The sequence below is a fragment of the Mytilus edulis genome, chromosome 6 (genome assembly GCF_963676685.1).
Source record: "Mytilus edulis chromosome 6, xbMytEdul2.2, whole genome shotgun sequence".
Taxonomy (NCBI): domain Eukaryota; kingdom Metazoa; phylum Mollusca; class Bivalvia; order Mytilida; family Mytilidae; genus Mytilus; species Mytilus edulis.
This window is the reverse complement of record NC_092349.1, coordinates 62,735,773-62,759,756: the sequence shown is the minus strand read 5'-3', so window position 1 is coordinate 62,759,756 and position 23,984 is coordinate 62,735,773. Positions and strand designations below refer to the sequence as shown.

General features: G+C 32.2%; 1 protein-coding gene across 1 annotated transcript in view; it reads right to left on the bottom strand.

Moving 5' to 3' along the window:
• Window positions 1-23,984, bottom strand: part of LOC139528074 (uncharacterized) — a 62,638-nt gene that overhangs the window by 7,837 nt on the left and 30,817 nt on the right. Inside the window, exons 6-25 of the mRNA XM_071323883.1 lie at window positions 23,819-23,918; window positions 23,121-23,191; window positions 22,091-22,333; window positions 20,583-21,075; window positions 19,876-19,947; window positions 19,045-19,130; window positions 18,161-18,394; window positions 16,436-16,606; window positions 15,553-15,707; window positions 13,794-14,400; window positions 12,941-13,058; window positions 12,285-12,541; window positions 11,620-11,800; window positions 10,717-10,812; window positions 8,854-9,453; window positions 7,492-8,034; window positions 6,993-7,036; window positions 5,839-5,999; window positions 2,007-2,193; window positions 1,400-1,513 (exon numbers count right to left, since the gene is read on the bottom strand). Coding sequence (XP_071179984.1) covers window positions 1,400-1,513; window positions 2,007-2,193; window positions 5,839-5,999; window positions 6,993-7,036; window positions 7,492-8,034; window positions 8,854-9,453; window positions 10,717-10,812; window positions 11,620-11,800; window positions 12,285-12,541; window positions 12,941-13,058; window positions 13,794-14,400; window positions 15,553-15,707; window positions 16,436-16,606; window positions 18,161-18,394; window positions 19,045-19,130; window positions 19,876-19,947; window positions 20,583-21,075; window positions 22,091-22,333; window positions 23,121-23,191; window positions 23,819-23,918 — 4,533 coding nt within the window. The remainder of the gene's footprint in view (window positions 1-1,399; window positions 1,514-2,006; window positions 2,194-5,838; window positions 6,000-6,992; window positions 7,037-7,491; window positions 8,035-8,853; window positions 9,454-10,716; window positions 10,813-11,619; window positions 11,801-12,284; window positions 12,542-12,940; window positions 13,059-13,793; window positions 14,401-15,552; window positions 15,708-16,435; window positions 16,607-18,160; window positions 18,395-19,044; window positions 19,131-19,875; window positions 19,948-20,582; window positions 21,076-22,090; window positions 22,334-23,120; window positions 23,192-23,818; window positions 23,919-23,984) is intronic.

Genomic DNA, 23,984 nt, shown 5'->3' with positions numbered 1-23,984 from the left:
ATTCACATGATTGATGTGATACAATTTCCCGCGCTTTTTTCATTTAAACAATAAAGATGATGAAAAGCTCCGAGAGACCCCAGAAAATAGACAGCACTTGGAACTCCACAGCAACACTTCCGGTAATAATAATGTCGGATTCCACCATAAAAAATAATGTTGGATTATGTGAAGAACAGGATTATACAGTGCACACACAACAAAAGCTAGGAAGAAATTTTGGAATGATATTTGATTCCGCTAATTGAAAAACGTTATTTTGAATAAATGCGGCTGTTGGTTTTAATGGGTTCAACCAAAAAAATGGTACCAATTTTAGGTTACGGCGACTAAAGTGCATATTTCAGATTGTTTTCAAAACTTTTTCAATCGGTAAGCTTTGATTATTTGGACTATCTACTTATATTCACTTCTTCGTACTACATTTGTATGAACTTCAAGATTATTCTCCTTAAATCTGTACAGGGAAGTTTTAGCTAGCTCTATTTGTATAGTTTTATTGTTGATATTCGCCTCAATTTGTATCTAGTGTTAAATTATGTATTTATATGACAGAACTTTCTTGGTATTCCTATTTATTGGAAGAATTTTATACACATAAGAAGTATACCTAAAACGAAAAAGTTATTTTTCATTTACCTGTATATATTATTAAAACCGGTTTTTTCAAAAGTGATTAATTTCGAAGGGTTAAATATTTCGCGGTGGTGTTTTGCCATGGCTTTGTTTGTACTTGTTTGTTTGCTTTTTGGCCTTGAATGTTTGTCCCTAATATTTTATTTACTGTGCATTTGCATTCAGATATCGCAGATCAAATTTATTCGTTCATAGAGTGTTAATTTACGTTTTTTGATTGAGCTAGAACCTGCCAATTGATATTATATCGTGTGTTTTTCTATGTTGTGATGTTATGCTATTGTTTCAGAAAAAGGGAGAAGGTTTGGTACCATTAAAACTTTTAATCCCGCTGCAAATGTTTGCACCTGTCCTAAGTCAGGAATCTGATGTACAGTTGTTGTCGTTTGTTTATGTTATTTATACGAGTTTCTCGTTTTCACGTTTTTATATAGATTAGACCGTTGGTTTTCCCGTTTAAATGGTTTCACACTAGTAATTTTAGGCCCTTTATAGCTTGTTGTTCGGTGTGAGCCAGGGCTCCGTGTTGAAGGCCGTACATTGACCTACAATGGTTTACTTTTATAAATTGTTATTTGAATGGAGAGTTGTCTCATTGGCACTCACACCACATCTTCCTATATATAATAACATATTATCTCAATATCTTCATATGCACGTTTTGCCCTTCTTGTTATAATTCTATTCATTGCAGCAAATTCATTGAATTTCATGGACAACATTTTTTTCCCTGTTCTTTTATGTTAACATGATAAAGACCTACCTCATAACTAAATTGTGTCTCCCATACAGAATGTTTGTCGGTTTTAGTAACAATTGTATTATAAGTCATGTTTGGTTTATCAATTGAATTGATAACTTCTAAATTGACAGATCCCTGAAATTAAACACATTTTTAGTCGTTTCAGCAACATGAAGATATTTGGTTGTGGACGTGTATAAGTGCGTGTTTAAACCATAATTCATGTACATTCGAAAATGTTTGTTGTAAAATATTGTTAAAATTATCTTTAAATTCCAATTACTATATTGAATATTTTGATTATATATATATATATGTTGAATTGATAGTTTTTTTTAAACATACTGACGAAAATAGTATCTATGATGAGTTTATTTAAACGCGTATAATATAACTCATGTGTGTAAATCTTCTGGAAATGTGATATTCAAACATCCAAAATTCAGAACAAATGTACATATTGATTTGTTTTCCCAATTTTACACGTAGAGTTTTGTTTATTTGAAGCTGCATTCAACAGAACATTTATCCATTATAAAAACTTATTTTGGTTACTACTTTATTATCTTTTAAACATACTAAATATCTCCCATAAACGACAGACAATAATATTTACCTTCAAACTTACTTTCAAAAGTTTGTTATCGGAAGTGCAAAACATAAAGGAATTGCCACAGACTTTGTTCTTCGTTTTTCTTGCAGCATCACGCCTCAAACAGGGTACTAAATAACATTCTATATCGATTTCTACAACACATGACAGAGTAGGAACAGATAAAATTACCAATGTCTCTCCTGTTGAACCATATCCAAATCTGAGAATAAAACAAATAGAAATATATGTCGTTGTATGGATAATACATGTAATACAAGTAAGCAAATATAACAAAACATGAACATATTGAGATAAACACACTGTAAAATCTAGATACCCTAAGAATGATTTTGACTAAGTTTGGTTAAATTTGTTTTAGTTGTTTCAGAGAAGAAGATTTGTGTAAAAAAATACAAATCATTATGAAAATTGTTTAAAATTTACTGTTAAAGGCAATAACTGCCAATTTTGATCATGTTGACTTATTTGTAGATCTTACTTTGTTGAGCATTATTGCTGTTTATAGCTTTTTTTTCTATCTATAATACATTGTAATAATATTCAATATAATAACAGAAAAATGCAAAATTTTTCTTCAATTACCAATTCAGGTGCAGCAACTCAACAATATTTTGTTATCTTATGTTTTGGCTCTAGATGCTTTAGTTTCATAAATATACGCCAAAAACTGCTTTTACCCCTACGTTATATATTTTAGCAATTTTGACCATCTTTGACGGCGGTTTGGATCATCAGACACATTTTGAAACTTGATACCTCTTTTTGATTTTGTTAAATTTGGCCCAGTAGTTTCAGAAGAGAAAGGGGACTGACTGTTGCAGTTGATATTATCTATAACAAGTGGATCACTAATTTAATTTGCCAATTGTTTTTTCTTCATTTAACTTAACTTTTATTATCTATCATTTTCAGCAGACAAACTTCAGAATATATAATTTGTTCACTCAACTAGAGTTAATCATTAAGTGATTAATATAGTTATAAATTTATGAGTCTCTAATAACTAATAGTGTCTATCAGAATTTTGTTTAATTACTTCCCCTTTAAAAGACCGAATTACATTAAATATACCCCTATTCGTCTCTTGTTTCTACAAACAATTTAAATCAATAATAACCTTTTATATTTTATTTAAAAATGTAGTACATATAATCAAAAATTTTAAACAACTCATAATACATCAAATAATGAAAACCTCTGATTGACATTTCACCTCATATCAAAGACTAGCTTTCAACCCTTGTAAGATCAATCGATACATAACCAGGTTGATCAAAAACAACTATCCTTCACTCTGCCACTGTTGATGTATCTGTGACATTCAATAGCCCAGTGAAAGGATTAGATTGAATCCTGAGACAAAGAAGCAGGTATTTCTCATCAGTAGAGATACCTGTGCCGACATCTCAGGCACATAAACCAAACAATTTAGCAATAAACTAAAGAGTCAACTTTTTCAATGCGTTGGAACAGAATTATTCCTTTCTGCAATATAAGCACATAAACTAGTATATGTAATTGTCATCAAACGGCTCTGATGTATCGCAGGTTAATATCCAATGAATTTGGAAAGGCAAACCTTAAAGATGTTCTGTAATTTGTCACCAAAATCAAAAGGGGTCTTTCTTTCACGAATCCCAACATCCAGGTCATGACAAAAGGTGTTGATAAGTGAACAGATGCATTAATCCGACAGTTCCCTATCTCATGAATGAAAAATTCTTGAACAGTATTGCTGATGGCAGTTTCTATTTCTATCCATAATAATATTCAAGATTATTACAAAACATTTCATAAAAATTACCAATTCAGGGGCCGCAACCGAACAACAGGTTGTATGATTCATCTGAAATTTTCAAGGTCGATACATGTAGTTCTCTACCTGATAAATATTTTTACCCTCGGTTTTTGCTCTAAATGCTTTAGTATATAAGCCAAACACTTGTTTTCTATTTTTAGCAATGTCGGCCATCTTAGATAGCGGATAAAATCATTGGAAACATTTTGTTAACAGATACCGTTATGCTGATTTTGGCCAATTTTTTTTAAAGGACAAGGTACGATAAGCTTTTGCAACTGGCCCCCTATTTTCGTTGAAATTAGAATGCATAATATCCAAGAAACATGGGTATTTCTAAAGAGAATAGTGTCTCTTCTAACAAAAAATCAATATAACTTTTCTTTTTCCGTTTGAAAAAAATATTGAATACCTCTCTCTTTCTAATGAAAAACGTAAATTTTATGAAAAGCCGAAGTTCTCCTGTCCATTTGAGCAATTTTCAACTATGGGCGGACGCGAGTACCACGAAGATATTTCAATGTGTTGTTTGTTGTAAGGAAATAATTCATTGTTTTAAATATATTCGTGGCACTCTCGTCCACTCATGTTCAAAATTCAAAATTTCTACACTGAAAATGTCTTGTTTTTACGGAAACGTCGATAATATGTGAACCAAGGACCGGAACGAACTTGCATTTCCGAATCTGCTCGAGTATCTTATTTTAACTCAGGTGATCTTGATTGAGTTACAAAACTTCAATGCCAGGAAGGAAAAAATCTTGTTCGTTCTTTATCATGTTAACGGTTAAGTCTAGTCCAAATAATTATGACATCTGGCAAGGCTATTTTAATTTTTTTCTGGGACGCCTTCCTACGACGTCATAACGCCGAAGCCATTTTTTACGTCTGGAGTTTGAGAGCAATTTTGGGGGGAACTTTGACACCTAATTTTAACAAAAACATGCCAAAAACGTAACAATTTGCTATCAACCTGTTAATGTATTATTGGGATAAATCAAATGGAAAAACTGCATTATAATTTGCATTAAATCAAAAGGCTTTCAAAATCCTGAAACGCTCACTTGTACGATAGAACTTGACCTAGTGATTACTTTACTTTCTTATCTTATTTAATTTAATTTTTAATTTTTTAGATATAAGTCAAAAACTGCATTTTACCTCAATGTTCTATTTTCAATCATGGCGGCAATGTTTTCTGAAGAAAAAGAATTATTCATCCTAAATTTGGTTTAATTTGCTTCTAATTATTTCAGATGAGAAGATTTTTTAAAGTTAGAAAACATGATAAACAAATTCTGTAAAGCTGTCCTTAATAACCCTTAAGGAGTCAATTTACTATTTTGGTCACGTTGACATTTATCGAGATCTTACTTTTCTTAACATTTTTGCTGTATATATCTTTACCAGTTCTTTATATGTCTATCTATGATTATTTTCAAAACAATAACCAAAAACTGCAAACCTTCCGTAAAAATTACCATTTAGTGGCGGCAACCCAACAATGGTTTGTTTGATTCGTCTTATCTTTTACTCTAAACATGCTAAATACTCAAGTTTACGAGTAATAAGCTAAAAACTGCATTTCCCCCATGTTCTATTTGAAGCAATAGCGGCCGAATTTGTTGATAGATCAAAACGTCGGATACAATTTATAAACTTATACCCTACGAAACATTCAGTTAAAGTTTGAAGGTATTGTGCCCAGTAGTTTCAGAGAAGATTTTTAACATTGTTTACGCCGATAGACGACGGTGATGACGACAGACAGACGACGAATGCCGACGGCGACGACGACTGATGCCAAGTGTTGGCACAAGCTCACATTGGGGCTGGATAGGGAAAGAGAAAACCTTTGAATGTCTCACTACCAAAAAAGACCTATAAACAATCGTCAATCTATCTAAGGTCAACAATGCATGAGGACATATACGTCATGCACGAAATATAAAAAAAATAAAGTTTTCAAAGTATGAATTGCAAATGTATTAATTATTATGAAAGATCGCATAAGTGAAAAAAAAACTATAAAATATTTATACGCACATATATTTAGTAGCAAACTCATTCCACTGGACGTTTAAACAATCCAGCTTCGTTCGATATTTGTCAAGCTCTATCATTTTGATCATCATTTTAGCTGTCAATTTATGTCGTTCTAGATCATTTTTCGTCATTAAATTCGTCATATGTTTCAATTTTTCAAGCTAAAATAGAAATATAATCATAAAACTTACTAACTAATATGTATTACAGCTAGTGCGCACGTAAAAGGCGATTAGACCTAACACGTTGTGTACTTGTTTCAAGTCGGACTATCTTTACCATTTCTTGTTTGATTTATTTGTCTCTCTTTTAATATCTGGTTTTATTTCGTTGGAGCCGGTCTTGTTCATAAAATGTAGTTCGGTGTACTGTCTGGTTGTTTTGACGATTTTTTTTTTTCTTTTCACATTTTATCATTATTTTTTTTTAATATTTCATCTTTCTTTATCAGTTTTTAGAGTTCCATATGCTACAACGATATCCGACAAGTTAAAAATGCTCACAGCGAATATGTTAACCCTTCTAACGAACCTGAGATAACCAAGTTTTGGCGGGTTAGCTCAGTTTTTGTTTTCTTTAATTATTTTATTGGCTTATCTTTTTGTTGCCTTTGGTATTGCCAGTTTCTACGCGACTCAAATGAGCATTGAATGTCTGATTGGTATGTCTCTTCTTTGTTTTTTGCTATCAAATAAGTGGGTTTTTTTTCTTTTTCAGAACAATATTTTTCTTTCAATTCCTGGTTAAGGGTATCACCAGCCTGTCAGCAATTATGTGTTTGCACACATTATCATCGATGTTATCGCACTAAGTCTTATAACTTAACAAAATATTGAATTGGTGGTTATACTAAGAACTTTCTAATCCGAAGTAGATTATCTCAGCTGTTGCAAACTGTTTCGGGATTGTGGGTCCTTGCTGTTTTATAACTTGCTTTGTAATTTATTTACCTTTTATTATAACTCTTTAATTCGAGAGTCGCTAGTTGTTCGTTTTTGTTTACGAAAGACGCGTCTGGGGTACGAAAATATAATCCTGTATCTTTTTTATCACTTTTGTTTTAGAATTTATCCTATATTCTTCTCAGTATGAACCTGTATAAACTGAAGTAAAATCATAGTGAAGTCAAAGTGTCTAAGATCATCAATACTTACACATTCTTGGAGTTTCTCTAACTCATTCCTGTTTCGCTTGACCCCTAAACAAAATAATCACTAAAAATCAAACTTTAATTTTTTTAAGGCGTTTGGTGTGTGTGGATTTTAATTGTTTCACTTTAAACAACACATTGTCAAGATATTTTATAAAAAAAAGGCATAACTGCCCATTCTTAACTATGTCAATCTACGCACACGTGTGTGCCTGTACAATGTCCTGTTTCGCTTGACCCCTAAACAAAATAATCACTAAAAATCAAACTTTGATTTCTTTAAGGTGTTTGGTGTGTGTAGATTTTAAGAATTTAAGGCGTTTGGTGTGTGTGTCAGGCTTTTTAGATCCTAGTAAAATAATACGAAGATGTGGTATAATTTCCAGTGAATCAGCTATCCAGCATAGTGTAGGTATAATAAAGCGGACCCTTCTATCATGTTTTTCTCTTGCAATAAAAACGTTTTCTTAGTCATTCCATATCCCATATGTTATAATACTTACAGGAAAAACAACATCTGTCTATGAACCATTGCACCATTTTGTCTACTTTATACCAGAAATGGGCATTTAGTTTCTCGTCGTAAATAAGGGTTCCCTTTTTCAAACCTTCTTTTACGTCGTTAAATGATATAGTCAACAACACAAAAAACACGTTCACTAGAGTTATCGTCACTGACATAGTGTATATTCCAAAGTAAATCTTTACTAGTATATCATCAAACTCTTCCGACTCATATGTCATCATTGCTAACAAAACGGTCACTAAAGTGTTTATAGATTCCGGCATACTTCTGAAAAGCTCGTGTTGTCTGCCTATAGTGAGATACAGGAGAGCAGCAAAGGCTATTAATTCCAGAGCAATTATGAATATAAATGCAAAAATAGCTGTTCTTGCTATCTTTAAAGATGATACAAGCATGAAGAAGTGGTAATTAAATTCCAATGGTTTAAGAAGATCCAGTGTTATTATGAAGAGAACCGCTGCTAGGCAACCATTGTAGGCAGCATCGTATAATCTTACTAGTTCAAACGATACGTATCGTCCTATTGAAACAAAGGAATACATTACATGATAGGTCTTTCATACTGATAAGGCGATTGAATATTTTATATGATTATTAAAAAAAATTAAATCAAGCTTAACATGTAGGTCAAAGAGCAATAATGTGAACATATTCTGTCCGGTATTCGTGAATGATTCATTATCTCTCTGTATGATAAAATAAAGTAAACAATAAATTCTTGTATTAAACACTTGTTATAATCAAGTTATTTCTGTCATTGAGCGACAGAATTAACCAATCATGTACTGCAGGAAAATGCCTGTACCTAGTCAGGAATAGATCAGGTGTTTTTCGCTTGTTCTATTAATGGATGGCGTTTGACTTAGTCAGTTTTAATAAATAGACTTCCCCTTATTTCAATTTGCTTTGGAGTTCTTAATCTTTGCTACACTTTTTTTCGATACTTCTGCTGGTGGATTCTATGTGAATGATGGTATTAACAATCCAGTAACCAGTACTTCGGTACTGATACTGTAACAAAATGTTGAAGTTTATTTTCAATCAAGAACTCCCTCATCCATAGCTCTGAATCTTGTCCGGATTTGGATTGACATTTTGTCCTTTTTGGTTTTCATTAGATCTTCAACGTTTGTATAAGTTTTGTTTTTTTCTCTCACAAATTTAGACCTCGTGTGTCATTGAAGAGACATACAACAACTGACAATATTATCAATGTTATCACGATTAGGAAACTAAATACATTTATTCTTACATTTTTGATAAAAATTAAATTTGAATTCCATATATGCTACACAGTATTGGATAAAAGATTAAATGAAATTTACATAATTCTTCTTACCTATGCTTTTCTTTAAAAGTGCTATAGCTGATATTGTAGCATCTATTCTAAGTATACAGCAGACGATAGCCGCAATACCAAATGTCAATTCCATCAAACGTAAATACGTTGATATACGTATTAACGCACGTGCTCTCAAACGATAGAAATTCACAAGAAATAAAACAAACCGTACCAACATAACAATTATAAAAATAAATTGTAGTAAAAGTACCAAGTAGTCTATTGCATATACGTAAGGATATAGATTAGCAGACCATACTTCCGTTGTCAAAGTTATACTTCCAGTTGTTGGGAGTTCAAAAACAATTTTGATATGACTGAATAGACGTGTATTAGCATTATACGTTACTACATCAAGGAACAGTGCCCTAGTCCGATAATCAATCCAACTGTTTTCTTGTAACAAGTCTAAATATTGTGTAACTAGGCTCTGTTTCGGTCCAAGATCAATATAATACCCGTCTGGTCCATATTTTCCATGTTGCCCATTGTAAGTTGAATCTCCCGCAGATTTACTTTCGCCGAAGTTATGAAGAAAACTGTATTGAAATTCCTCGTTTTCATCAAAACAATCTGTTTCGTTGAAGTCTTCCCAAGCTAAAATAACAAAGTTAGAAAATGGTTATCTAATGAATGATAAAAAAAAAATATAGTGTTTTTACCCTTTATCATAGGTTTTTGCCTTACTTACTTATTTTAATTCGGGCTTCACTGATGACTCATTTATATACGACACGCCCGTCTGGTGCAAATATACAATTTCAATCATGTTATAGTATATGAAGAATGCATTTGCGGAAAAAAGAAATAATGAGTTGCACGCTACCGATGAATGTGGTCGCTTGTTCATGAATTTCAGTTTGAAACATTCATTGTTATGATTATATCATAATGAATACCTAAGCATAAAATATCTTTGTCTTGTGAAAATTGAGTCAAGTTGTTTTTTCGATAACGTTCATGATGGCAAATTAAGAACAGTCAGAAGTAAATCCAGAAAAGCTCGATTACTCCTCCGAAAATAAGGTTATTATTGGTTTTGCACTTTACACTGTAGTCGAAAATGACCGTTTGACACCTGACGGTAAGGTCATTACTACCCTCTTAGTATGATTATGTTTGTAACTAATATTATTGTATCTATAATTCAAAAAACGTTTTTAAACACGTGATGACGATATCTCCTACAACTTATGGTTTTTGTATATAAAGTATAACACGTACAGATGTACCAGCTATATTCAACAAACATAATTTGTATGTACGATATCGGTATGATTAGTAATTAGTCTTCCGTGGTGAACCTGCAATTAACTACAAGAATCGAAGGAGCCCGATTTACTATCATCAAGCGTTTCCTGCTGTTTCTTTGCATCACTGTCCATTACTCAGTCCAAATGCAACAACATAGCATAGAATCGGTAACAGATCATACAACTACTAGCATATTGATGTGCAAAATATGTGTGTTAAGATGTTGCTCATTTCAATTTGACAAAATATTACAAACTTGAACATTTTGGTCCAATATGCAATTAGGGACTTTCCGTTTTGAATTCAGTATTTTTGTGATTTTATTTTTTAATAAGACATTAGTTACAACAGATGCTCCGAAATTGTCATAAGGAAAAGGCGAGTCCTTAATTCCAGTGTTTTCTTTTTCATTTTAGCTGAAAAGATCATTATTACAACGAATGAGTCTAAAATTTTAAAAGTATCAAAAAAGGAAATATTTGTAATCTTGTCCAAATCCCTTTTTACATGTTGTCCCTGTTTTCGATAGGTTTACACAGACAAAGGCAGTTTTTAAATATAGATGTTAGTGATGAAAGGATTTTGTTGTTACAAATATGAACTCACAAGTACAAAAATGTCTGTTTTCCGTCGTCTTTTTACTGAACGTTGGTATACACGTATCCACTGCGTTCCTCGTTACATCTGGACCAGAACAGTTACCTGTCAAAACAAGATAAAAACAAATACCACATTGCTTCCCATTCTTGTTATATCATATCGATCGATATATATATACTATCGCAAATGCCTCTTAATGTAATATTTTTTGTAAATGCCCGTTCCTTGCTTCTGCTTTTAGAGTACTTGCTGCAGTTTTCACATCTTGATGTCTTTGTAGCAGTAAGTTGTGTATGTGGCTGATGTTTTCATTTGGAGGTACAGAAGGGTATGAAATCATAGTATATCCTTATCTATTTTTCAGTTGATAAAGGTATAATTTTAAATAAATCATCAAGGATAGCAGTACACTATACACGCTTCTCATCTACATTGAACTTTCCAGCGACGTGCATTAAGTTGTGGAACACTGAAACCTACAAATGCCGAACAATTAAGCCCAATCTGGAACTGGTTGGTTTTGCGTGTGTGTAGTAAACCTTAATGTTTATTAAAATGAAAATTTTAAAAACGATATATTTTCATAACATTATCGGGTTAATGGTTGTTACTGTAAATTAATTTTTGTCTTTGTTAAGCAAATGTTGTTTGATATGACTAGTGTTAAAACTCAAATTTTCGGTTGAAGGCATATGAAAATTGATTTATCGAAGTAGTTACATACTTCACAATATGAATAAATGAAATTTGAATACAAAATGGTATACGTAGTTATGCCATTGTGATGCATCCTTCATTTTGTGATAATCTGTGACGATTCACCATGCATGTACACGCATTCACTGCAATGTCCTCCTTCCTCAATAATGCATCTTTGAAAGAAAAATAACGATTTCTATATGTACATACCCTGAACTCTGACTTGGCGCAATCGTGACAATGTAATACGAAAATTGTACGCATTTAGCGTAAATCTCTGAACGTATGCTGGACGTAGGAGGTCGTCATCTTCTGATTCCCACCATTTGGGGTAGACAGCACGGTTGAAGGTAGTTTTAATCCAGTCGTAAATCTCATTGGTTGAATTAGGCTTGAAATGAAATATAAAGTGTAAGAGAATCATAACATTATACTTAGGTCTATTTCTGTTACTCCTTAGAAATGTTGTTTACTTGTGTGAGACTTTAGGGAAAGTTGTCGTTTGAATCAACAAAACTTACATTCACAAAACGATAAAACATAGCAAATGACCATTATTCCCACACAAATCATGAGACAAATTTTTTTTTTTTCAGACATGTTGTTTGACACAACATTGTCTCAGGACATATTAATCACTTATGCTAATTTTCTTTGAAATAACCGAATGAAATCATGATATTAGCTTACTTCACCCTTAAATTCTATTTGTATATCATCTAGGTACAGAACTCTTTTTACTTACAGCAACTTAATTGTAATGCTGGTAGTATGTAATGTCTTAGTTTCCTTTATATTTTCTTTCAGTGATCCATATATAAAATAATCACAATAGAAATTCGAACAAATCAAATATTTCAGTATGATCTACTTACTGTATAAACTGTAGATATGGTTTGCAATAAATGTTCATTCTGACGATATGCAGTTGGTACATCACTATGCGAACAAATAAACGCCACTAGTACCACATAAATCATAATTCCTAACCAGGACTGAAATTTTGTCCACATTCGTTTGTCTAGCTGTGCTTGTGTACGAGCAACAACTAATTCAGCCTCTTCTTTCTCTAAACCAGGAAAATCTGGATACATGCACGATTCCTGCTGGATAAGTGTTTCCTCCCCCTTTTCTGTAATAACAAGAACATCAGGATTGGGACAATCAATAAAAGAAGATAACCAAATACATTTTAATATAAGATTCACCTTGACTGACGGAGTTAAAATTTAAGATTCCTTGTAAGTTCTAAATGTATCAAGGAGGAATTAAGAAAGGAATATTAGTATTATGATTTACGTCAGTGCCAATGTACAGACTCCCCAGCTGATGATACCCTCGATAATACAAAACTACAGTCTATACTTATTATGATTGTGTTTTATGTCTAAACACATTTGAACTGTCATTGACACTTGTTACTGGCACGATCAGCTATGGTATTATTTCTTTATCATTTAGAGAACATTGGTCAACTTAGTTAGTTATGAATTTGTCAACTTTTGAACTTGTTTAATATTTGGTAACTTACCAAGATCTGTAACATATTTAGACTTTTCAACAGCTGGAACTACCATGTTTTTGTCAGCTAATTCTCTGCTTCCCATCTTTTTAAATAGACATGCTACTAAAATGGCTAATAAAATTGCCTGAATAAAACAAAATAAAAATTCAGTAAATTTGGATATATCAAAGTCTGCTTATAAAAAATTCTGTTTCAGTTCAATGTCCAATTCGGTGAAAATTGTTAAACCCTGCAACCTTCGGTCATTTTTTGTTTACATCAAAACATTACGAATCATACCTTTGATCGAGTGTTTCTTCCATGACTTCAAATACTAGATGATAGACGCTGTGGGAACCTTGTCATAATTTTGGTTTACTGCTTCCAGTGTGTATACACAATATCTTCTTATTATTAGTGTTGTACCAAGTGCAATCACATTACTTTATATTTCATCCATGATGAATGCGCGAATTCGACTTCCAATGCAAAATAAGATTACCAGTATATTGGAAAAGGAGAATGTGTCAATATCTCTACACAATCAATCAGATTATAAAATCCCAATCACTACTGCGTATTTTGCAAAACAGACACGCCTCTTAAACGTAAATGGGGTTAGTGTCGGATTGAAGTAGTCCAAAACATCCAATTATACACCTAGTCAAACCTTAGTGTTCTTAAACAAATGTTTGTAAACATTAATAATGTGTATGGTAATCCGCATATAGTTCTAACTCAATAAGCTTTTTAGTGTTTGTTGTGTGTCTCTTTTTTGAAATTTTAAGGTATTTATGCAGAAATTAAGGTTAACATGTAATTCAAATTTATTGTTGCAATACAGTTATAAGAAATGCTTAATAAATAATCCAAAGCTCACCTTCACAGGTTCTAGAATAACAACACTCTGGAAAATTCCCAATACAAATGAAACCATCCATTCCAATGACTTAGCTCCTCCCCATTGCAAGGAGTAAAGGAAAACAAACGTTCCACTTGCTCCGACACACAAAAATACCAAAATATAAGCAAGAAAGATAAACCACCATGGTACATGACAGCCGTTAGTTTTTTCTCCCTTGAATTTTCTGTTTTTAAATATTAACACTAAGAACATACTTGGAACCAATGCTATTAGACCAGACATCAATCCAACGTAAAATTGTTTGTAGTTTAACTTAAGCGGTCCTACACTAATCGTCTGCATCTTGTTGTCGTCTGGTGTGTCATACCACATTGCAGACGATATCATAGCCAGGAACAATAGAGCAAATAGACACCATAATCTCTGAACTCGTGTAAATCGACTACATCTTGGTCTTTTGAAAAGCGACACCCACAAATGATCATCGAATAGTTTCTTTTGCGTTAAGTTATGGAATAATGTATCTGTTTCAATATGGTTTTCATCGAGAACTTCTACACTCCGCCATGTTTTGCCGTCTTCGCTATCTAAAGATAGCCATTTACCACACAAAAATATGTATCTGCAAATATTCAATAAATAGAAACATAAATATCGTCAATAATGTGGATACAATATCGACATTAAAGATTTTGCTCGTTTAATGTTTCTAATTCACTATTTTTGTGTCTCCGTTTTCTATATTTTTGTTAGTTTGCAATTCTCCCCCATAAAAAAAAATGAAGGAAATTTAACTTAAAGATGAGAAAAAAAGCGCATTTATTGGTCAATAGATCTCTCAATAAACAGAAGGATTTGTTAAAAGTAAAGTAGAAAGCAACCATGCAAACCAATATCACCAAAGTACTAGAGGCATATACACAGGATTTTTTGGAACAGATTCTACTAGAGCCATAAACACAGGATTTTTTGGAACAGATTCTACTAGAGGCATATACACAGGATTTTTTGGAACAGATTCTACTAGAGCAATATACACAGGATTTTTTGGAACAGATTCTACTAGAGGCATATACACAGGATTTTTTGGAACAGATTCTACTAGAGGCATATACACAGGATGTTTTGGAACAGATTCTACTAGAGGCATATACACAGGATTTTTTGGAACAGATTCTACTAGAGGCATATACACAGGATTTTTTGGAAAAGATTCTACAACAGTTACGGGATATGTTCAATATTTTGTGCTTGTGATACAATTCCAGAAAATGAACTTATATAAGCTGTACCTTAACACAATAAAGACAACTGGTACAATATAATAAATTGTAACAGCTAAAATTGGATCACACAATGTATATCACTTGTCCCATTTTCATCGGGACTCTACTCTAGTTGCTGAAACATGTTCTTACAAATTGAATTTTTCTTTTTAAAATCATATTGGGACTGTAAAAGTTCTTCATAATAAAAATATGCAGACATATGTCAACGCTTTCATTAAACGAAACGCAGTCAGTTCTTAATTTTAATTTCCTTGTATATACAATTATATCAATTTATAGCATAATGACAATCGTCACCATTTGTAATCCTACTCCTTGTTGTAACTTTCTGATTGGGCATGTGCAGTTATAGCAGTTGCATTTCGGTGGGGCAATAAATTGGGATTTTTGAAAAGCCTCGTCATTGTTTTTGTCAATCAAAATGAAATCGACAGATTTCAATGAAATATTGTGTATACGTAACTTAATACCAATCTTGAGTATACCTTTCAGATGACTCTGAATTTATAACAGTGATTTTTTGTAGGAACCATGCTGTCTTTTCATCCACGTTATCATGCCACACTTGTACGGTCTTTAATTCTCCGAGATCTTTATGTAGCCTCATTTCAAAATGCGATGATGTTCCACGCGTAAAATTCTAATTGAAATATAAAAATAGTTCACTTATTCCTTTTGCAAAAAATCAGTAATATTAAAATATCATTTTGGTTCAATTTACATTTTAGATTAATAATCAAATACTACTATCATCATTTTTCCAAAATAATTTTACCGATGTAAAGTATTTGTAATGTAATGTGATGTGCAAGTTACATGATTGGATAAGCTGATATCATACCGCGTTTTTTGTTGGGTTTCAAATGCTCAGATTTGGTTTTTAATGAGTGTTTTGTAGACTAGTGTTTGTCTGTTTGTAATTTTTTTTCAATATTTCCGTGAGTTTGCTGTCTCTCTTATGAGATTTAATTTCATTTTTTACATCTTTAAAGTTTGGTTTTTTTTAATAATACGAAGGCGACAGACGATCAACAAAAAGAAAACACAGTTTATTATCAAGCTTTTGATTGGAAAAACCTGAAATCCTTTCATTCTCTCACTGCACTACTTTACCTGAGATCACCCCTAGTTTTTTAGTGGGGTTCGTGTTGTTTATTCTTTAGTTTTCTATGTTGTGTCATGTGTGCTGTTGTTTGTTTGTCTTTTTCATTTTTAGCCATGGCGTTGTCAGTTTGTTTTAGATTTATGAGTTTGAGTGTACCTTTGGTATCTTTCGTCCCTCCTTTACTAAATCGAGTACGTAAAGACAATGAACGGGGGGACATGCATTTCTGAACATTGTTTTGTATCCAATACATTCTACCTTACCTGTCGTGTGCCGTCGTCTAATTTACGGGTACCAGACGAGCCATCTTTTCCAATGATATTAATGTACACCGATGATTTCATATTTTTAGGAGACGTCATAGAGGTCTCTACAGACATAAAGTAGACTACTGTTGCGGAGTTTGAATTATCCATCAAAGGTAGGAAACTCCACTAGAAATAAATTTGTATTGATAAGTTTAAATTATAGTTTTATATTGTATGGGATTCCAGCCCTAAATAAAATATAGAAATCCACGTTAAAAAGAGCGAAGCTAGTATTCGTATATTATAACGTGTTAGTAATAAAATAAAATGTGCTGTGTTCTATATGAAAATAAGGAAACATTGTGTGACCCATTTTCTCCACCATCGTCAAAATCAATTTTCCTTTCAAATAATTTTTTGAAAGGCTAAATTTAAAATCAAATATTTGCTTTTTTGACACATTTGCCCCAAAATAACCAAAGGAACCTTATGTAAAATTGATATGAGGTAGTTAGAACCAGTTTCAGAAAACAAATGAAACAAAATATATCCTTTCATGTTAAGGTGGTACCTAACACTACAGTGAGATAACTCTGTAAAGTCAGCTTAACGTTTTAATTACGTTGTGTTGTAAAAGGAATATTAAGCTTCTCAATGATCATAATTGATGTTTGTCAAACTGCTATATAACCAGTGTAATTTTTCTGACAAAACGGTTGGTTCAAATTTTTTCAAATTTTTATATTTTTGTTAAAGGGTCAAAGTAAATATTAAAAATTTATTTTAGTCAAAGTGTTGGGTACCACCTTAAACAAGCGTAAAGCCATCAATATAAAAAGGAAGATGTGGTATTATTGCCAATGATACAACTCTTCATGTCTTGATACCAAATAAATGCTATGTGTACTTATCTTATTTCAAAATAATTTGTGCTAACATTTTAATGCTTACGAGTACTTGTCTTAGTTTAAATTTTGTTGTTTTATTAAGTTTCGTATACAGGTTATAGTTTGATGCAAGTTAGCCACATCTGTATTTGTTACTATACATACATGTATATGTGCAGACAATTAATAAGGTTTACTTACTTACTTACTTACTTACGTACTTACTTACTTAAGAATACACAAATTTATATATTTTTATCGACATATGTTTGCAAACAAGCGCATGACATACCTTTATTACTACTTTAATGTAAAATAAAGTTTTTAATACAATTTATTTTAGATGACCAATATTCAACTTTCAAGTAACAACTACACGTGCACAAACTTGTACGCTTAATAATAATAAAATGTAGGTTTTTTTTAATTTTATGCTAGTACACATAAAATCAAAAAGCTTAATGATGCCCGTATGTCTGGTTTAGGCATTGGTGTTGGATGTTCGGACTCTTTGTGGTTTTTCCTACGATTCGGGGTAAAATATTTTGCTCCAAAACCTTCTTTTCATACAAAACACCAGTAGCTCATAAAAGGTCATTAACAAAAAATTTAAGCAGATTCTAGATTTCTTTTTTCAATTTGAGACCCAAACTATACCAATGCAAATAAAGGATAAAAGCCAAGTTAAGAAAATTTTTAAAACGTCTCGAAAAGAAGCTCTATAACATCAATATGTTTAGTTTATATCAGTGCTTCTTTCATCCGACTTATAATATATATCAATTTAAAACTCTAGATCTTTTTCTTAATTTCACCGAAGTACATCATAAAAACAAAGACTGCAACACATTACCATAATTTCATCACTCTTGTCTGCTCGATACAAAGGAATTGTCAGAAAACCAAATATTATGATGATGCAGACGATAGCTGCAAATGCATACGGACTGTCTTCAAATGATGCTATGAAATTGGCAAAGAGTTTGGAGAAGTCTATAGGAGTAGGTCCAATGAAAAACATGTCAGCTGAAAATGTTCCAAAGAAGTGACTTTTAAAGTGAATTTGCCCACTGTCGGCTCCAATGTCCTGTAAACAAAGGTAAAATAAGTGCATTTAAAACACAGTTAAAATGAATAAAACTCTGAAAGAGGCATTGGTTATAAAAATTTAGTAATGACTTGATATTCGTGCGATAATTCACGTGTTTCTGAAACAACCTTTAACCACGTTTGTTTTTAACTTTTCTAATTCGAGATTCACCATAATTAAGTCTTTTGTAGACAAAACACTAGTCTGGCAAATTAGTTATCCTGATACCTATGACGAGTTATAAAAATCTCAAAATTTGATAAACGTCTGATGGCATAAAAAGCAAAGTTAGTATTTTTATAGTTATTGAAAACAAAATACTAAATATTAAAAATTTACATGGTCTTAAATTATGAATTCGAGTACAGAGATAATCTATCGTAATTACATTTTTTTTTTATTTTGACTACTCGTCCTGCGCATTGACATATTCTTACATGTATACACCTTTTAGCAATTGAAAAAAAAACCAGATTTTTTACATCTTAATTAAGTATGCACGCATTGTTTTGTTGTTGTTTTTTTAGACACATTTGTTGAAACCAGACAGGGTTATTGGAACGTCGCTTTGTATTGGTAGTGGATATAACTTTTGAAGTATCGATAAATGTTGGCATCTTCGTGTATCCACACACTTGCAAATTTACCTTTAACAAGTCATTTGATGTCCAATTTCCAGATCCTTCCTCTAGAGTCCGAACATTTAAAACTCCAGTTCTAAATTGATGTTTAACTTAAAAAACAAAATGAACTTTCGTTATTTAAGGCAAATGTCAACAGAATTTTGAATAATTGTATAAATCACATCTTGTCTTTGTGTGAAAATTTTTGAGACCCATACTACATTTAGTTGAAATGGACTGCATAAAATAAACGCAGTCATATTTTTTTTATAAAATCGATAGTTGTTTAGTTATTTTTTATCTGTTTAAAACGTGTAACTTAAATTCTGATCAACTTAGCCACTGTGTAATCGTAGTACATTATATCCGTGTAACATATTGAAAACTGAGAGATCTGAAAAAGTCCTACTCTTTCGAGTTTCTGAATATATGACGTCTTTCAAATTATGTGTTTTTTCACTACAAAAAAAGTACAACGCATTCTTGCAATGTCAATATGATGTCCTGCTCGTTGGACAATTTTCTGCCATAAAGGACGTTAAAAGCCCACCCATTTATAAATTGTCTTCATCTAAAACCAATATGTGACCACCAGATATCAACTTCGAAAAAGTCAAATATAGTGTCTTGCATAAGTGCCGTATGCGTGTACATAATGCTTATTTTTAAGCGAAGCGACATACATATACTTATTAACCAAGTCATTTACCGATTGAGACATTGTTTTTATTCCTTTTTTTTAAACGTTAAATTGATTTCACACCACACCCCAAACCACGTCTTTTTCAAGACTGGATACGCCCCGGTCAGTCCAGTTAACGATTCTGTTTAAACAAAAACTATGTGTCCACTCACCTAATGATAACCCAGTTGCACGTTTACGTCGTCCGCTCCCACTTCCGCTGTCTGCTGTGTCTTGTCTGTCATCTATTATGTAAGAAAATATACGAGATATAAACATGTTTAACTTTCACAAATTCATTGGGAAACTCTACTGCTGTAATATCCCTTTTGAGAAGTGTTGCGTCAATAGGGCATCCTTTTTTGGAAAATTGCTCACTATACATACATGTATACAGTTCAAAGTCAAAGTCCATATAGTAGTTTATAGATTGTAATGGCTGCTCTGATTTCATTTACTCCTAATATGACGTCATAGCAGTATGTCTGACCCTTTACCTGACAAAATATTCTGAAATAACTGATTATGAAAACATGCACCAGTAAATTTGAAAAACAAAATTCCCATTATGAGAAGATTTGGAATATGGATTAAGTAAAATAGCCACGTTTTCATTCATATTGCATAGACTAAATGTTAAAAGAATATAAACTTCTGCCAGTTTAATTGTTCAATTTAAAAAGTTTGTTCAATTTAAAAAGGGATTTTGTTATAAAAAAAAATTCTTCATAAATTGTACTTTTAAAATAATGGATCTCTGAGTTTTTAGAAATGGACAACTTAAATGAGAATTGGAAAAGGTACAAATCTGTCTAACAAACAGCTGGCACTATATTAATATGTTATTATTCTTTAAAAGCAGAACGCATTTATAAAATACCTTCGCAACTAGCAATGACAACTAAAGGCTGCATATTTCCATCTTTCTTCGATGCCAAAGTTATCTTAAGTATCTGCTGTTGAAAGGTCACTCTGAGGTCAAGTGGATCTCTGTACTTAATTCGACTTTTGCCTTTAGTCTGCACATGAACATCGTAATTATCTTCATCTGGATAGCTATCATATTTACAATATACGTCACAGATTTTCAATGAAGTAAGCTTGATTTCCATCATAAATCCTCCCGCCGTTTCGTTGGTATCAACATAACTTATATACCAACCGGAGTCTGCCAGAGATTCTGTCATGTCTTCAAAGTACCCGTCTTCATCTAATTTGTTCGTGTTTACATAGACATCGATCGGGTCATCTTTGTCTTTTATGTCTTTCTCTTCTTTGCCTTTCTTGTCAAGCACGTGGAGTTTGATGACAGACGATCCTACCACTTCCGGATTGTCAACATGGAGGTATGGATTTTCCTTGTAGGCTAGCACCTGTGATATATATGAAATGTTTATGTTTTCAACCTGTAGCTTTTTTTTTTAATAACAAAAAGTTCTAATCATCGTATACCTTTACATATTCTTTCTCTTTTTATTTTTAAAGTTTCAAAGAATGGAAAGCAACTCTAGTGTCTCTGCGGGATTCCTATCTTTTGTAATCTACTTTTGTACGTGTAATACTTGATATGCAAAAATCCTCATTCATACAAGATAGCTTTATCACGTGTTTTATAACTTTTTTTCTATATAAAAAATACTATAATATTAGTTACTTACATAAGTATGATAAGAGGGTAGTAATGCCATTTACCGTCAGGCGTCAAACGGTCACTTTTGACTACCGTCAGCGTCATATTGGTTATTATTTTACCGTGATTCGTTAAAATATCCTTATCATGATTCGTCAGAGGTCTCAAATAACTATCGTTAATGTCATTTTTGGAAAAGATATAGCGTGATTCATCAGAATCAGTCGATTGTTTTATCGTGTAAATGAAAGCGTTCATTTTATTTTCATGCACAAAAAATTACCGTTAAGGATGTTTGCTACTCTGTTAAAAAATAAAAAGCTTTTTAAAAGACTATTATGAATTGATAGTATATAAATAATGAAACTAAAAAAGTAGAAAAAAATGGAGGGTCCGTGTTTAAGAGAGATAAGCCATTGAAAATTTGGCGGGAAATTATTCTCTCTAGATTTTTCATATATTTAACATTGACACCTTATTTGTTTCTAACACTATGAAAAAATAACAAGAATTTTATAAAATTTTGAAATAATTGATGGCTTTTTAAAATTTATGTAATAAAATTATAAAAAGAAAAGTAGGGGTTAGTGGGCAAATTTTTTTAATGACAATACATGGATAAAACCAGAGGAATCCGAAAATCTGGAAAAAAGTCAAAAAATGGGGGAGCAAACATCCTTAACCACACTCGGAAGAATCTTTATCGTTTTTCGTCATGGAGGTACCCCCATTACTACAATCTGATAAGTAGAACTTACACTTATAGATACATTTTTCTTTCTTTTTTTATCTTGGAATGTTTCAAAGAATGGAAGAGCAAATCCGGCATCTCTGGCAGCGTACTCGAGTGGTACATCACGACCTTTTGCTTTGACTACTCTGACAGACACATCACCCGTCTCAATGCTTGTAGACGACGTATTTCCAGTGTCTCGCTTGTCTAACATCAAGTTTACCATATTGATGAGGTTTGTTTCAGCAGAAGTCACTGCTGTTTCAAGCTTTGATAAAATATTGATTTTGTAAATATTAGTTAAAAAGATATAATTGGAAACACAATAGCAGCAGAAGATACAATTGAAAGAGGACGTTCAGAAAACAAAAATTAAAGAAAAACTGACAGCGCCAAATTCCAGAAAACACTAAATAGATATAAGAAGATGTGGTATGAGTGCCATCAAGACAACTCTCCAAGTCACAAAGTGCACTAAACGCAAACCTAACGAAAACCTGCGTGTGAACTCAGGAGCTCCGGAAGGGTTTGCAATTCATCTATTAAAAACTTGAGGCAATGATTGATTCACAAACAAAATAAATCAACATCAAACAAACACATATCAAGTTTGAATCTTCCGTGTCTGGTTTTATATGAGCATAAAGTCTCATTGCACATCTTCTTGATTTCTGGTTGATAGATGTCTCATTGGCATGCAATTATGCCACATCTCGTGAGTTTTATAACAATTCAAAAAGTTGAAATAAACAAAGCAGAAAATGTTTAGTCCGTGAGGTTATATTTTGGACAGATAATAGGTGATTATACATGGACTCTCCAAAAACATTTGTTCTTTACTATTTAGCAGGCGTTCTCCAAAGTGTCGTTAAACGCCATAATGGATACGAATTTCAATTACTTAATCTACAATCTATTAAAGTTAATTGTTATAACAGGCGTGCCTTTGAGAGCACATAATCCCGTTGTCAGCCCTGGAAAATTTTTATGACAGTAGGTTTCGTTTTCTCTTTTAATAACATTCGCAGTTTCCTGTTCGACCTTCATGTTTTTACCTCATCGGTTGTCATGGCACTTTGGGCTTGTCTGGTTCCCTTGAGTATATCTGTTGTCATCTCAGTTATATCTGAAATCGAATAATTTATTGCGACCATCAACTTTTTTGTGGTTTTTATACACACTGAAGAAATGTGTAACCCTTTATCTGTTCATTTCAAATATTCTCATAAATTTCAACTATGTGAAAATGGGTTTTCATTGCGATAATTTTCTGAATTATAACTATCTGGAAATTCAACTTAATTATATATGTGTTGATATAAATCAATTTGAAAGATAAAAGATCGTGTTTAAGCCAAATACGGTTCTCATTGCTTCGCATACTAGTAAAACGAAATACATACATTAAATCAACTTGAAATCTTTTTAGAGCGTATTTCCTACTGCGTGAAGAGTAAAACTTAAGTTGGCTTGCTTGCTTTGTTTGTATAAACGTTTACCCAAGCTTTGTTATTAAGATTGAAAACAACAAATATAGGTATAGTTAAACCTATATATTATATTTAAATTTGACTGTTAGTTATTCAAATTACTATGTATTGTACAATATAAAAACAAAACAAGCAAGCTAATCAAAGTTTTGCTCTACATGCATTACGAAATTAGCTGTAAAATTCACAAACTATTAGTTTCAAAGAAATGATGAATTACAATCAATATGTTCACTTAGAAAAAATAAGATTTAAAACCCTACCTTCAGTAAGCCCAGATAAATCTACCACTGCATTGTCAGCTAAATCCTGGTCATTCTCGATAATAGTCAAGATTGATGTTGCTATAGTATTTGTGTTCAACTAAATATATAAGATTATTTTTTATTAACAAAAATGTATAAACTTTGACTATATGTTTTACAGCCG